Source organism: Calonectris borealis, chromosome 13, assembly GCF_964195595.1.
Source record: "Calonectris borealis chromosome 13, bCalBor7.hap1.2, whole genome shotgun sequence".
NCBI classification, from domain to species: Eukaryota; Metazoa; Chordata; class Aves; order Procellariiformes; family Procellariidae; genus Calonectris; species Calonectris borealis.
The window spans coordinates 23,296,871-23,310,477 of NC_134324.1; the positions used below are offsets into that span (position 1 = coordinate 23,296,871).

At 53.1% G+C, this 13,607-nt stretch overlaps 1 protein-coding gene across 1 annotated transcript; it reads right to left on the minus strand.

Moving 5' to 3' along the window:
• Positions 1–1,628: 1,628 nt before the first annotated feature.
• On the minus strand, positions 1,629–5,408 carry LOC142087843 (BTB/POZ domain-containing protein KCTD12-like). The gene is made up of 2 exons (XM_075162548.1): positions 5,323–5,408; positions 1,629–3,634 (listed from the first exon to the last, which is right to left on the minus strand). Exon 2 carries the CDS (start codon positions 3,608–3,610, stop codon positions 2,720–2,722), a length of 891 nt encoding a protein of 296 aa, XP_075018649.1. The 5' UTR covers positions 3,611–3,634; positions 5,323–5,408; the 3' UTR covers positions 1,629–2,719.
• Between the last annotated feature and the right edge of the window lie 8,199 nt (positions 5,409–13,607).

A 13,607-nucleotide genomic window follows, 5' to 3' on the forward strand; every position in this document is an offset into this window, starting at 1 on the left:
CCATCACGGTCCAGCAGGCAGCTCGAGGTCTGGAAACACACAGAAACGCAGGCACATTCCCAGGAAAAGCCAGCAAAACAGGCGACATCAGTAAAGCACCTTCTGCACTGTCTCCTTGAAGCCCTGGAGACTGAGAGAACTTCCCAACTCACTTGAGCCATCCCCTGCTTTTTTTTACCCAGCTCGAGTGACTTGCCATGATTGTTCAGAGGATGAGAACCTCAAACAGATGTTTTGCCATGCCACCATTTCTCTGCAAATGGTCACTCCTAAGGATCAAATTAACCAGGTTCTCCTCCCAGCCACGGGCAGCAGCAAAAGGACACTCTTTCTGTTACTAGATATACGCAAAGAAAAGAAACAATCCCAAATTTGTTGTAGTTTTGTTGAGATAGATCTCAGCAAAAGTATTTTTTCACAAAGTATCGGTTTTTGTGAAAACCATCAGACTCTAAAATGATTCAGAAGTAAATTCTTCTGCTCTGATCGTATTTCACCGGGGGTATTGGGTTTAACAGCCCAGATCACATAACCTGGCAGATCTTTGCCAATGTTGACTTTGCCATTATGGGCTCTCCCTCAGGAAAAATGCTTCCTCCTGCGAGATCAATTTTTCAGTCTAGTTCCAGAGGGGAAAAGCAAATTTCAAAACACCAGCATTTCCCACAAGGCAGCAATTTCTTTTTCCAATCAGTCCTAATTAATAATGATCTGAAAAATCTTTAGTTAAAAAAAAAAAAACAAGCAAGCATGGAGTGCATGTCCCTTCCCCCTTTATTTTAAAGGTTTTAATTCTGTCCCTCAGCCTCTCTCTCTCTCCACACAGAGCTCAAGTTCCTTTTTCTTTTCTTTTTTTACAGCTCATTGTCATTTCCTCTTCAAAATGCTGTTGCAATGCGGAGCGGGCCCTTATAAAAATATCATTTTCGCCTTCCCCTTCTTCAGCAGAGAGGGGCTGCCTCGCTGTAAAGCTTTCGCTCGCCCTGCAGCTGCAAACCTTCCTCCCAAATGAACCCCAAAGAGCAATGCCCCTTTGGCTGGCACCCAGCCGGCGAGCGATCCTTTAGCTCCCTGCACCAAGAGCTTCACAGGGGCTGCTCGAGAAGCAGCCAGAGGTGGAGGACCAGGGCTGGATGGGGGGTGTAAGGGAGCCAAGACCTGGCAGGGCAACAGAGAGGGAGCAGGCAGGCGCAGGCAGCGGTTGGGGACATCAGGGTAGCGGGGCCACCCGCGACTGCTCCTGCAGGCTGAGATCTGCAGGCTGACCCCTTGTGCCAGAGCTTGAAAAGCCCTGCTTGAGCGGTGGGGGTGAATGCATCATCCACGGCTGGTCTGCAGACAGGTGGGTAATCCTGCCCCGACCGCTTGCACCTGCGTCCCTGCAGGGATGCGCTGCATTGCAATTCGGCCCAGCTGGGATGGGAGCGAGGGTTCAAAGAGGAGGAGGGGGTCAGAGGAGGGCAAGAAGACTCCAGTAAGTTTGTCTTCTGTTCTCCTCTTCGTTTGAATCCATACACTAAAGCACATTGCTCCCTGCCCATGTTCCTGCTCTGGGTGCACACAGCTCACAACCAGCACTACCTCCTTTGCACCTCGGCACACGGAGACGGAGGCGAGTCATTTTTGTTCCTTTATTACACATTGCCCAGGCGTAGTAAAGCAGCAGCAGCAGCCAGCCCCAGGCCCAAAAGCAGACCTTGGAGAGCTGTGATTGGAGAGACCGTCGCAAGACATTGCCGAAATGGCAAAGATTTTCACGTTGGGCAAAGATTCCCTTTAATCTGTGAAGTCGCGGCTGCGGCTGAGCCCGACTGCCGATCATCACAGCAACCCAACCCCATCCCTCTGAAGCCCACGTCGCTATCGTACTCCGAAGGAAAGATGAAGGTACTTTTTTCTGACAGACCTCCAACTAGTTTGAGAGATGTATAAGCATTTTACACCCTACAGCGTGTAAAGCCTTCCCCGCTCCCCCCCCACCTCCCATGAACAGAGCATCTGTCTATCCGCCCCCCCACCCCCCCAAAAAACCCCCCAAGGCATCCCAGAGCAGCAGTGATGCTTCGAATTAGAACTGCAAAGACAGGGTGCGTCTTTATCTTCCCAAGCACTGACAGTCTAAACGCTAAGCTGCTTACATGGGCTAATGGCAACACACCCGTGCTGCGAGGCTTCATCTTTCCACCCCCCCATCCGCCCACCCTCCTCTCCGCTTCCCACCTTTCTCCATGTCCTTAAACCAACGCTTTCTCACTCGAACCCCCTGGCAGACCAAACACAGTGTACGCAGCGTGTTCCCGGGGAGCTGCACGGCGTACAGGGCCACGAGCAGGGTTCGGTGTCCCACACGGACAAGCTCATCCAGCTGTGGGAATCCCAGCCCAGAGCAGAGTCTGGTGTTTCCCCCCCTCCCACCCAAAACACGTACACGACAGTGTCCAAGTCCACACATCCAGGAAGGGTTGGGAGCTACAGGCGGCTACTGCAGAAGTCGGAGAGAGGGAAGAAGGTTGGTGGTCAGCAGCTGCTGCAAGGAAGAGCTGAACAGGTTCAACGTGGAGGAAGGAGGGGGGAAAAAACCCAAGAACAAACTCAAAAGGCGGCAAAGGGGGGACACTGGGATTCGGGGGTTGGATGTCTACCTTCTAGACAACAGCCAGCACAGGAGAGGAAAGGGAGAGTTGGTGTTTGGTTTGTGGGGTTTGTTTTTTTTTTGGTGTCACTCACGATAGAAAACATATTCGGTGTAAGAGGTCCAGATCCTGTCATCTGTCTGGTCATGGGCGAAGGCACAGGTGCCTGTGGAGTTGCAAGCCACCATGTGGAAGCCAGCATCGGCCAGTTTATCAAAGGCTTGCTCCAGGAAGGTGAATTTGAGGTAGTACCTGGAGGTGTACCTCTCCGGGGGCCTGTCCGGGTCCCTGCTCTCGTTCAAGGTATCCCCAAAGACCTCCTTGGCCAGCGACGTCTTGCCACAGACCATGATCCGTGCCACCCTGCGGAACTTGGCATCCGTCTGGCTGTCCCTGCCCAGGGTGTAGGAGCCCCGGTAGCCGATGGTGATGAAACCTGCCCTGCGGACGTCGGTGCTGGCAGCACCCACGCCAGCCGTGACGGCACCCCCGGGGCCACCAGCCACGGCGCTGGGGAGCGTGGCACTGGCAGAGGTCAGGTTGCGGGTGGCGTCTGCATTGGGGGAGAGCTCCTCTGGGTCGCTTTGGCATGGGTCGTCTCCCAGCGAGTTCTGCTTGCTGAGCTTGGGGGCCAGCATCTTCACAAGCTCCGGCAGCATGAAGTATTCGGCCTCTCGCTGCAGGCGGCTCCTCTCCGGGAAGTGGTCGGGCAGCACCAGCTGCTGGTCCCTCATGTAATCCAAGATGTAGCGGAAGAGGAAGCCGTCCCGATCCACGAAGAAGCGTCCCTTGCTGTCGCGGGCCAGGGAGCGGACGTTCTTCTGGGTGAACATCTCCCAGAGGAGCGAGCCAGGCACGCTGACCAGGGTGGGGTGGCGGGTGATGTAGACTTGTCCACCCACATTGAGTTCAATGATCTCGGGGAAAGGGAAGTCCTCGCTGGGTTTAGCACAGCCCGCGTTGTCTGCCAGGGCCATAGTGAGCTACCGCTGCCTTCCCACCTGCAACAAAAAGCAGCAACGTGCCAATGTTAAGCCTGCCGGCAAACGCAGCTCATCGTCCCACCGATCCCAAGCCAGATCGCACGTGCTTTGGGTCAGCAAGCAGTGCAGGATCGGGTCCCTGTCTCTCCAGGAGTCTAGAAGTCAGCTCTCTTCCCTAATCCCTGGCTCTTGGAATAAGCAGCATTAGCTAACGCCGCCTTCCCTTCCATGCCGCAAGAAGGGAAGAGCATTGCCCATGGCCTGAACAGGCCGTCTCCACCTGCAGCCCTCCCAACAGTCAGCTCCCGTGGCTGGGGCTCAGCACCTTTGCCAAGGAAGGCGCAGTGACGCTGTGCTGATGTTAACAACAGGAAAGCCAGGACCGTCACACCCTGGCTCTGACCAGCGACCCGCCTGGCCCAGCATCCTGCCGGTCAGGAGGAGCTGCCGAGCGTGCCAAGGGAGGACCGCATTACGGCGCAGTGTCTCCCGGTGAGCTGCAGGGGAGTTTATGGTCCCACGCAAGGAGCAGCCACAAGTCTGCCAGAAAAGCAACGCTAGATACCACTATAAAGGACAGAGTGACAGTGCCTTTTGGCACTCTGGCTCCGTCCTTGCTCCTGGGAAGTACTCGATAGAGGCTCCAAGCTGAGAGCAGGTGAGGGATGGCAGAATCTCGCCAAGGGTCTGGGACCAAGACAAATACTGGGCTACCGGTACAGCCTCCGGCCAGATGCCATGTTTTTATATATTTTCCAAAGGCAAACTGATTCTTAACCATCTCTTGACACTGCAAATCAGCGCTTACATAAACCTGGCTCAGCAGATGGACTCTGGATCCAGCCTGGCCAAGCCATGCTCCATGCAGGGATTTGGGAGACCGGGGAGAGAAGGGGTTTCCCTGCGCCGTCCCTAACTGCCTGGCAGGGTTGGCCTGAAGCTCTGCCCACTCCCCTGTGCGATGTTGCTGCAGCCCTGGGACTGCTTTGAAGTCGGCAGGAGCTGCCTGCACCCTCCCGGGGACTGGTCCCGCTGCCAAGAAACAACACGAAAGGATCAGCAGCAGGAAAGGATCCTGACGCAAATTTGCAGAGAAAATAAAGCGCAAAGATAAAACTCTGTGGGCACTTTTGGGTGGTGGGAAGAGCTGAGCCTGCATTTCACGGCCACGCTCCTCCTCCCAGCTTGTAGGGATGTTCAGGGAGAATCGGTTTTGCACAAGGAGCGACTCGGGCAAGGAAGAGACTGCAAAGATCGGAAAGAGGATCAGATCAGCGCGGTCCACCTGGCTTCCAGCTTCCCAAATCCTCTCCCGCAGTGGCTTTTAGTCCCTTTTTCTGGAGATATGCCCACGCTGCTCTTCCCCTCTTACAGAAGACCAGGCAGGAGCCTGCCTGTGCCTGGAGCTCATCCGGCAAGAGCCAGATACCTTTGTCACGGGTGGCGGAGGCTGAGGGCTGCCCACAGCAGGGCTAGGAGTTTGCAGGGCTGGGGGACACCCGAGGAGAGCCGCCCCCCTGCCCGCCCCACGCACGGAGCGCGTCTGCTGGCAGGCTGCAACCCGGACCCGGCACAAAGCCAGCGGGACACCGACGGGGACACCGGCCCCGTCCCCAGCCCTCCCCGGCATTGCACCGGCCAGGGGACCCTCCTCCCCCGCAGCCTGCCCCATCCCAGCGGGGCTGGGACCCCGCCGCCCCCGTTACCTTCGCAGGGCGGTCCGGCCGGGCCGTGCCGTGCCGTGCCGTGCCAGTCCCCGCCGCCGCTCCGCTCTGCCCGCCCGGTCCTGGCCCTGCCGTTTTATGGTCGGGAAGGCGGTGAGCGCCATCCCCCGCCGGCCCCGGGCCCGCCTCGCCCCCGCCCTCCCTCCCCGCCTCCCCCGCTGCCGGCTCCATCCCCCCCATCCCTGCACCCACCTCCCATCGGGAAGCTCCGTGCCGGAGCCAGGCGAGGCCAGGGGATTCCGGGCAGGGCCCCTTCCCATCCCCCGGCGAAGCAGGATTGGGCTCTAGTGCCGTTACCCAGCCGGGCAAAAGCATTACAGCACCCCGTCCCCCCGGCAGGTCGCGGGGGGGGAACCGGGGGGCTGCCTGCCCTGCACCCCCAGCCTGGGCATGGGAAGGGGATGGTAACCCTTAAGATGCTGCACTGCGATGCACAAAGTGCTTTGCACGCCTGTGGTGCGGTGGTGGGAGTAGGTGCTGGCCCTCTTTGCCCCGGCTGCAGGCAGGAGCGGGTCCAGCTGGCAGCCCCAGCCAGGCCAAACTGGCCCAGTGGGCTGCAACACCTAGCGCCCGGCACCATTTCAGCTGGCTGGCCAGCTGTGGGGCTCAGCACGAACCACAGACCCGAGGGGCTCGGCGTGCTCGGGGAACCACAGGCAGATGCAAGACCCTGGGTGAGAGGTGGAAGCGGTCCCCCAAACCAGTGGGTTCCCAGGGCATCCCTCATCCCTCTAGCCTGGCCTGGCTATATCCATCCTCCGCTGTCCCAGCTCATGCCCCAAATCCCACGTCTTCATTGCCATGGGGAGGTGCATCTCCACGGTGCTCGGAGGGGAGAGTGCAGCTCCAACGAGCACATGTCATCTCTCGTTTGGCCAGCTCAGGTACCCGGGGTGGTAATGACACAGAGCAGGATGCTCAAGGACTGCAGATCCTTGTCCAAAGGGCCACTGCTTGTTGGAGTCCTTTCTGCTCTGTCTTCACCAATATTAGCACCTATGTCAGGGCTGGCTCTGTGGCATACGTGCACAGCCTTTATCATGTCAGGGCAGCCCTACCATCTCTCTCTCTCCATTGCGTCTCTCTTATACCTTCCTTCCAGCAACGATCACATGTCTGCTCACAATTCCCTTCACCTGTTTCTGCTCTTGAATCAGCTGGTACTCATTAGGCCACCTCTTAATTCTTCTCCACATCTCCCCCTTTTTTGTTTATGATTTTGTAGCATTGCCAAAGTCCTATCCGAAACTCCCAATTCCAGAATTCTTCTCCACAGGCTCGGGGACACCTCAAGGTCCACGTGGCAACGTGTAGCTACAGAGCCCCACAGCTGGCCAAGGCTGTGCAGAGACAGGGAATTAGGGATGGAAGCAAAGTCACTTTTCTGCCCCAGACAATTTGCTCAGGATCTGTTGAAAACTTCCACTTGTTTGGTCCATATCGCTGCTCCTGGGATAATTTTATATTCTTGAGCTGTAGGGACTGAAGTCCCCTTTCCCAAGGTACAAATAACACTCCGTGGGATCGTAAAGAGCTTAGCCTGTTGTGATAGCCTGTTTGTTAGTGCTGGTAAAGCCAGGCATGAGAAGAGAGAATCCATCTCTTTTTTGTTTGTTTAAAAAGGCCAGTTTTCTGTAAGGACAGGAAAATGCAATGACTCCAAACAACATCTCAACATCTGCCCATTTCCTAAAAGTCTGATGAAAGCAGCCTGAAATCCAACTTTCTGTGACAGCACAGCTGACCTGAGTTTATCTGTGAGTTTATTTACGTGTACCTGTCAAATTTTGTAAGGGCAGAAGATGTAAATAAAGCATAAATCCGTAGGTATCAGTCTTGCTATAGTGAGTCAAAGGCTACCTGAAGAATGCCCTGGCATGGAAAAGCACACGCGGCATGGCTATGCAAAGAGCACCCGGTGGAGGGGACAGCCTCGGCATTAAAATGACCTCATGGATCAGCTTTTGCATATGTCCCGTCAGGGCTGTTTACTTGTTTTTCTATGAATTGCAGGGCTCTCCGCCAGCAGCTCTGTTTGCAGGAGAGCAGTCTCTGAAAAATCCCGCGTTGGTGGAGGTGTCTTGAATTCAGCAACATCCTGTGAATTCGGGGTTTGTGATTATTAGCGATGTGGATCAGGGCTGCGAAGGCTAACTTTTCACACATTAAAACAGGAACTTTCCCATGTGCATATTTTGTGGAATGTATTTATAGATGGGGGAAAGTTAAAAATGGGATAAAGTGTTTTGAGACTATAGAAATGAACAACAAAAAATGCCCCAAACTAAAAAATAGAAAAAAAAAACCTAAGGGGAAATAGGGAATGTAACTTTTTTTACCTCAAAATTTTGTTTCACTGCAAATGATATAACTTAAGAGAAAAAGATGTTGAAAACTTGGAGAGCCAAATTCCTCCTCACCAGACTGTTGTGTAAAATGATTACAGCTGGGCATTGGGCATAACCAAAATTCTGGCTAGGATGGATGGATGGATGATGGAGATGGCTTTGCTCAACAGGTAGTCAAAGCATCTTCCTTGAAAATGGCTTGTGGGCAAATTTGGTTACCATGAGGCTGTTTGATTGGTAGGGTGGGTCAGGATGAAATCCAGTGTATTTCTGTCTCACTCTTCTGGAGGCCTGATCCAACCTGACTGCAAGTTCATTGAAAAATTCCCGGTGAATTTTCAGCTCTGTTGGGCTACAGCTCTCTATCTCCAGAAGATATCTCTGCTTGATTATGACCCCAACCATAGTCAGAGCTAATGGTCCAGCGCTTCAGCCCAGCCTTCCTCTCCCCCACCCTGGCCCACTAGGGACTTCAGAGAAGCAAAGGACACAGAAAAAACTCTCTGTACCAATTTTCTGTGCTTCTCCCCAGCCAAAATCCTGGTGGCAGCCTTACAAAACCTTATCTGATGCCAGCACGGGCAGACATGGAATAAGAAGCCCTGTTAAAAAGGCTTTTGAACGTGAGCAAATGTGAGCCACCAGATGCAAACAACAGGCAGGCTGTGCGCGGGCAGTTGTGCTCTGCATTAAAACCTCCGCTGTGGGCTGTGACTCCATAAAACTCCCTGCTGTGCCTAGTGGGAGGGGTTGCCCACTCGGCGTCCCCCAAGCCACAGGGACTGGGGGCTGTGGGTTTTGTTTGAAGGAGCCCCCGTGGCTTGTGTTTCCCTCCCAGCAGCGGTGCAACAAGGGCAAAGGCTCCGAACGTGCGGGAAGGGAAAGCTGGAGGGGGTCAGTCTGGTGAGTATATTAGCCTTTATTTGCTGGAATTACTTACATTAAGTTTCTCCTCTGTCCAGTCCATTATTTTTCCCAACTCTGTCAGAAAGTGATCTCTTTGAGGCCTTATACTGCTCCAGCAAACTTAGTTGAAATTGCCCGAAGAATTCAAAATATATGGGGGAGGGCAGACGCAGAGGCACACTGTCTCACACACAGCACGCACGCATGCATGCCTGCGCTGCCATCATATCAATCTCGTTTCCTTAGGAAACGAGCCTAAAAATAACCTGAATTGGTAATGCATTTGGAAGGCTACAAAATCAAGGCTGCCCCGGGGGAATTAGTTGGAGGCTCCCCCCAGAAAATGCTCTGCCCAGTGCCCTTGGCAAGGTGGCATCCCTGCCCGGCGCGGGAGCTGCGAGGCTGGAGGGATGGGGACCTTATTTTGGGGTCAGCGGAGTTATCCTGGAGGCTGTGCACCATCGTGCTGGGAGCCCAGGACAGGCACGGTGAGAGCAGGACAGCAGAGAGGATGCTGGTGCTGAGGTCTTGGGAAGCTGTGGAGAAAACGCCGTTTGCCCCAGCTGCTCAATGCGGGGCTCCAGGCACGTAGCAAATACGTCAAGGTCTGTATTTACCCCATGTCTGTGCCACCACATCCTGGAAGAGCAAGTTCAGTCGCTCTCCTCCGGCCTCCCTTTGGACTGGAGCGATGCATCTTAGACGGCACTTTCCTCTCCTGTTGGTGTTCAGCTGGATTAGACTCATTCTGCCTGCAAATTCCTGTCCACCACCATCTGAGCAACAGTTCAGCCCTCTGCAACTCTCACGCCAACCCCTGCGCTCGTCCTGTGCGACGGAACGCTGCTGCCTTCAGCAGACCTTCCCGTCTAAATGAAAATGCACTCTGCTGCTTTAGTGCCTTGTCCTCCACGTTACCGAGACTCAAATTGGTGCAAATATTTTCATGGGATGAAATGGAAATCATCCAGGCCACTGCTGACATGTCTTGAGGCAAATTGAAGCGTGATCTCCAGAGAAGGGGAAGATGTTTGGCACCGTAGAAGTGATGAGGGGGTCTGGAAACTCAGAAGAAGTTGCCAAGAGGTTTTATAAACCAGCCTTTACAAGTTCTTCCAAAAAAGAACGAAACAAGAATTTGGGTCCCTCTCTGACTTCTGAAGGCTTTTATCAACCACAACAGTGGAACATGATTCATCCACGTCCCAAGAGAAGGAAGGAATGGCCCTAATGTGTGTTTGTTTGTGTCCATTCTGTTATTACACAGAATGTGGTCTGGTGATTGCAAGGAAGGCGCTGGCATAGCTTCGTGGCTGCTATTTCCAGCTCTTCGTGTTTTCTGAGCTTGGACACAAGTCACTTCACCTCGTGGTGCCTCGATCTCCTCATCCGCAGGCTGGGGGGTCCTGCCCGCTCTCCAGTCACCATGAGCATTGCTAAAAGCCCCATTGTGCTCCTCCAAAACTCTTTGAAAGGTCTTTAAATATGTATTTTTAAGGGCTCAAAGGACTATAAAGTGAAAATAAGACACAATTTTTTCCATTGCTGGATTTTTTTCTCAGCGAAAAAAGAAAAACAAAAAAAAATCAGTTTTGCGCCCTGCTCTGATGATGATCTTGTGATACATCACGTTGCAAGGTTGTCACAGAGAACCGATGCTGCTATATCTGCTTGATCGCTTTCTTATCTAGAGATAACAAGGAGATATGCGTGTTGAGGGAGGAATATTTATTACAGGAAAAATCCCATATTTCATGTACGTCAGAAGGGTCCAGCACACAGAGGTTCAAATTCCACTGTGCCACTGTTATGATTCACGAATGAGGGCTGAATGCAGGAATCTTTCATCCTTAAACAAAGTGGAGCTAGTCCTAAAAAGGCAGCAGAAACCCTGAGTGCAAGACTCTTATGGGGCACTGCATTATTCAGGGTCTTACGGCTGTATCACCATCACTCAGTGGGAAAATTGCCCTTTACAGCACCTCTGTTCCTCCCCCGTACTTCCAGCTCTGTCTCCCTCTTCCCCATCTGCATTTCTCCTCTCTTCTTCCTCTGTGCAGTGTTTCTTTCAGCTTTCCTCTCGCCATTCCCTCTCCACGTGCTTATTAAAATCCCGCCCTGGGGTTTTTGAGTGTCAGTGGGATAGTGGAGGGTCAAAGGGGTTCTCATCCCCGAGTCACTGAGCCCGCGCAGGCTCCTAGATGCCCATAAATCAGCAGCGAACCCCCACCGGCATCTCTGAGACATATCTTTGGCTCTCTTCCTTCACCTCCCTTCCCCGGGAGCCGTACAGGTCTGCCCGTAGGCACGGACCACGCGCACACGTGAAGTTGAATAGAAGTGACGATCCTTTGGTGGCTCTGCCTGTAACACCCCTCTGCTCTCCCTGCTGAGGACTTGCTGTGTCTGAAGGAGCAGCCTGGAGACTTCAGCCATTGCCAGCTTCTATAAAAAGGGGTTAATCTGCTTCTGCTTGGGGAGGAGCTCAGGTGGCTTTGCAGCGCTGGGAACGGAGGGGGTGAGCGGCCACGTACATCTGACCCCGGCTGTCGTGGTCCTGTTTGAGACTTCAGGCTGACATTTCAATAATTTACTTATGCATCTTATCTTTCCCATTTTCAGCAACGTCTGCCAACTTGCACTACAGTTGTTGTGTCCTTTCCGTGACAGATAGGTTTGGACAAGGAAGGAAAAAGGCTGCGCTTAATGGTGCGCTTTAATTGGCTTTTCATTATGAAAGCTTAGATGCCTCCGCAGCACAGCGCAGTTAGGAATCAGTAGCAGGAAGAGGACTAGCCTGCAAACTCCTCCCAAAATGTGGCAGTTGCTGAGGATCAAGGTTTTGGTTCGGTGTCACCACTACAGGAGGATTTTCTAGGATCCTCTCGGGCGGTGATGAAACCGGCATCATCACCACTGACTTCAGGGATGATGGAAATACTGTACCAGAGATCCGTTTCCGTCCTGTGCAATATTTGCTAACAGTAACAAGAACACGCGCATCCACTGATCTCATTTCACCATCTGGAGTCAGGAACGGGATGGCCACTTTGAAACTACTCATCCCTAAAGCAGAGATGTCTCACACAGCCTTTTCTTCATGACCTCTTTCAAGCTGGTAAATTAAAATCATGACATAGGACCGCAAACGCCACTGCATATCAGGCAAGCACTGTCAGAGCAAAGCCCAGCGGGAAGGATGCTGGAGCAGGCCTGGAAATGTTTCACCATGTCTTTCGTACTCAGAGGGAAGGGGGGTTAGGAATGACCTGGCCAGAGCAGAAGCATCTTCTGAAAAGCAGCAGAGCACCTCCGAGCAGGTGGGATGTCGGTGGGATGTCGGTGGGACGTCGGGACACTAAGCACTGCCAATGGTTCTCTGCCTTGCACTCACTGTGATCACTCTGGAGGACTTTGCACCCCCGAGTGAATTCTCCAGACCAAATTCTGCCCGCAGTACAAGCCAGTAACCCAGCCAGTTCCACCTTTTGCTGAAGCAGCTACCGTGGCCTTTGCCTTACCACAATACCACTCTCATGTAGGTACTGGGGTACTCTCTGCAGAAGCAAACATCCTGCCCGCCGTGTTTCTAGGATGGGGATCATTTAGACAGTGAGCTGGAAACAACCTGGGCTATAAAACTTTCCATGTACACTTAGATTTTCATACACAGAGGATATATTTAGGTGCTATCCAGTAAGACCCAAGCCTGCATCGTACAACAGAGAGATGCGATAAGAAGAAGAAGACCTAAAGTCTAAACCGAGGTAGGTGGCAGGCGGGTTGCAGGAGGAACCTATGTCAGCCTCGTTGCAGACGGTCTGTTCTTGGGCTCTGCCAACGCGGTGCCCCAGGGTGAAGATGCCATCTGGCTCGGCAAAGCAGCCAGCCTGAGGACGGTGCTGGTGCAAGCAGAGGGGGATAGGAGGATCTGCTTCAGCACATGCCTGTTTTAAAGCCAGCATTTCTGCAAACCTGACTGGCAGACTGCTCATTGCATCCCAGCTTGGGGCTGGGGCTGAATCAGGGTGGGGGAACATGGGGTGAAACAGAAATGCCAGCCCATCTGCTCTTTGAAACCTTGGATCTGGAAACACCCCAGCGTTGCCCTTGAAGGGAGTGAGCTGTTGTGAATCTCTCTGGACCATGGAAGAAGCCTGCTGGCCCTGTGTGCTGAGCAGCAAGTCACAGCAATAAATCCAGGCTATGCCTAAGCAAGCTCGTGTGTCTGCCCTCCCCATACTCCCCTGCAAATGGGAGGGCTTTTGACCTCAGAGATTTCCATGTCTCCCAGCTTGGACAAGTTTCTGCTACTGTATTAATGCTGCAGATGAGAAAAAAATCCTACATGCTCAACATGATACAAGGACACCCTGCAAACCCCGGAAGGACAAGAAGAGCATTTTCAGAAGACCAGAAAGCTTGCTTTCAACCTGAGGTGCAAAGGAAATGGCTCAAACACTCCTGACTCAGGAGAAGGGAGGACCAAGCTGTTTCTGAGATATGCATGGGAGTGCCTGAAAAACTCTTTGTCTTCATGCTACAGCCCCTTGGAAACTGGGCTGTAGCATCAAACTCCCTAGCTTTGGTCTGCCTCTACCAGAAACACCGTCTCTCACATGCTAGCAGCAATGCAGTGTTGTAGACCTGCCAGGAATGTAGGCTAGAAGAGTCCTTCAAGGTCATCTAGTCCCAACCTGTGCTGTCACACCAGCCTCATCATACAAAAAATCTCCTGAATGTATCAAATTCCACCTAGAAAGGATTTTTACCACCACAGCTCTTACAAGAAAAGATCATGCTGAGAGCCTTCTCATCTCCAGCCTAAATGGGTGCATGGCTTGTTCTTTTCACTTCTTCTCATGCCACCATCATCCTTTAGCTCAGACAGGTCTTGTTCCTTCTGCCCCTTCACAAGTACCCTGAAACACAGAGAGGGAGAGAGACTTGCCTGATTTACCGCTGTCAGAGCAGGTCAAAGACAAGGCAGGACTGAGACCCAAAGCAACCTAC

Excerpts from the sequence above, each read along its gene's own strand:
- LOC142087843 (XM_075162548.1), bottom strand. The coding sequence starts at position 3,610 with ATGGCCCTGGCAGACAACGCGGGCTGTGCTAAACCCAGCGAGGACTTC.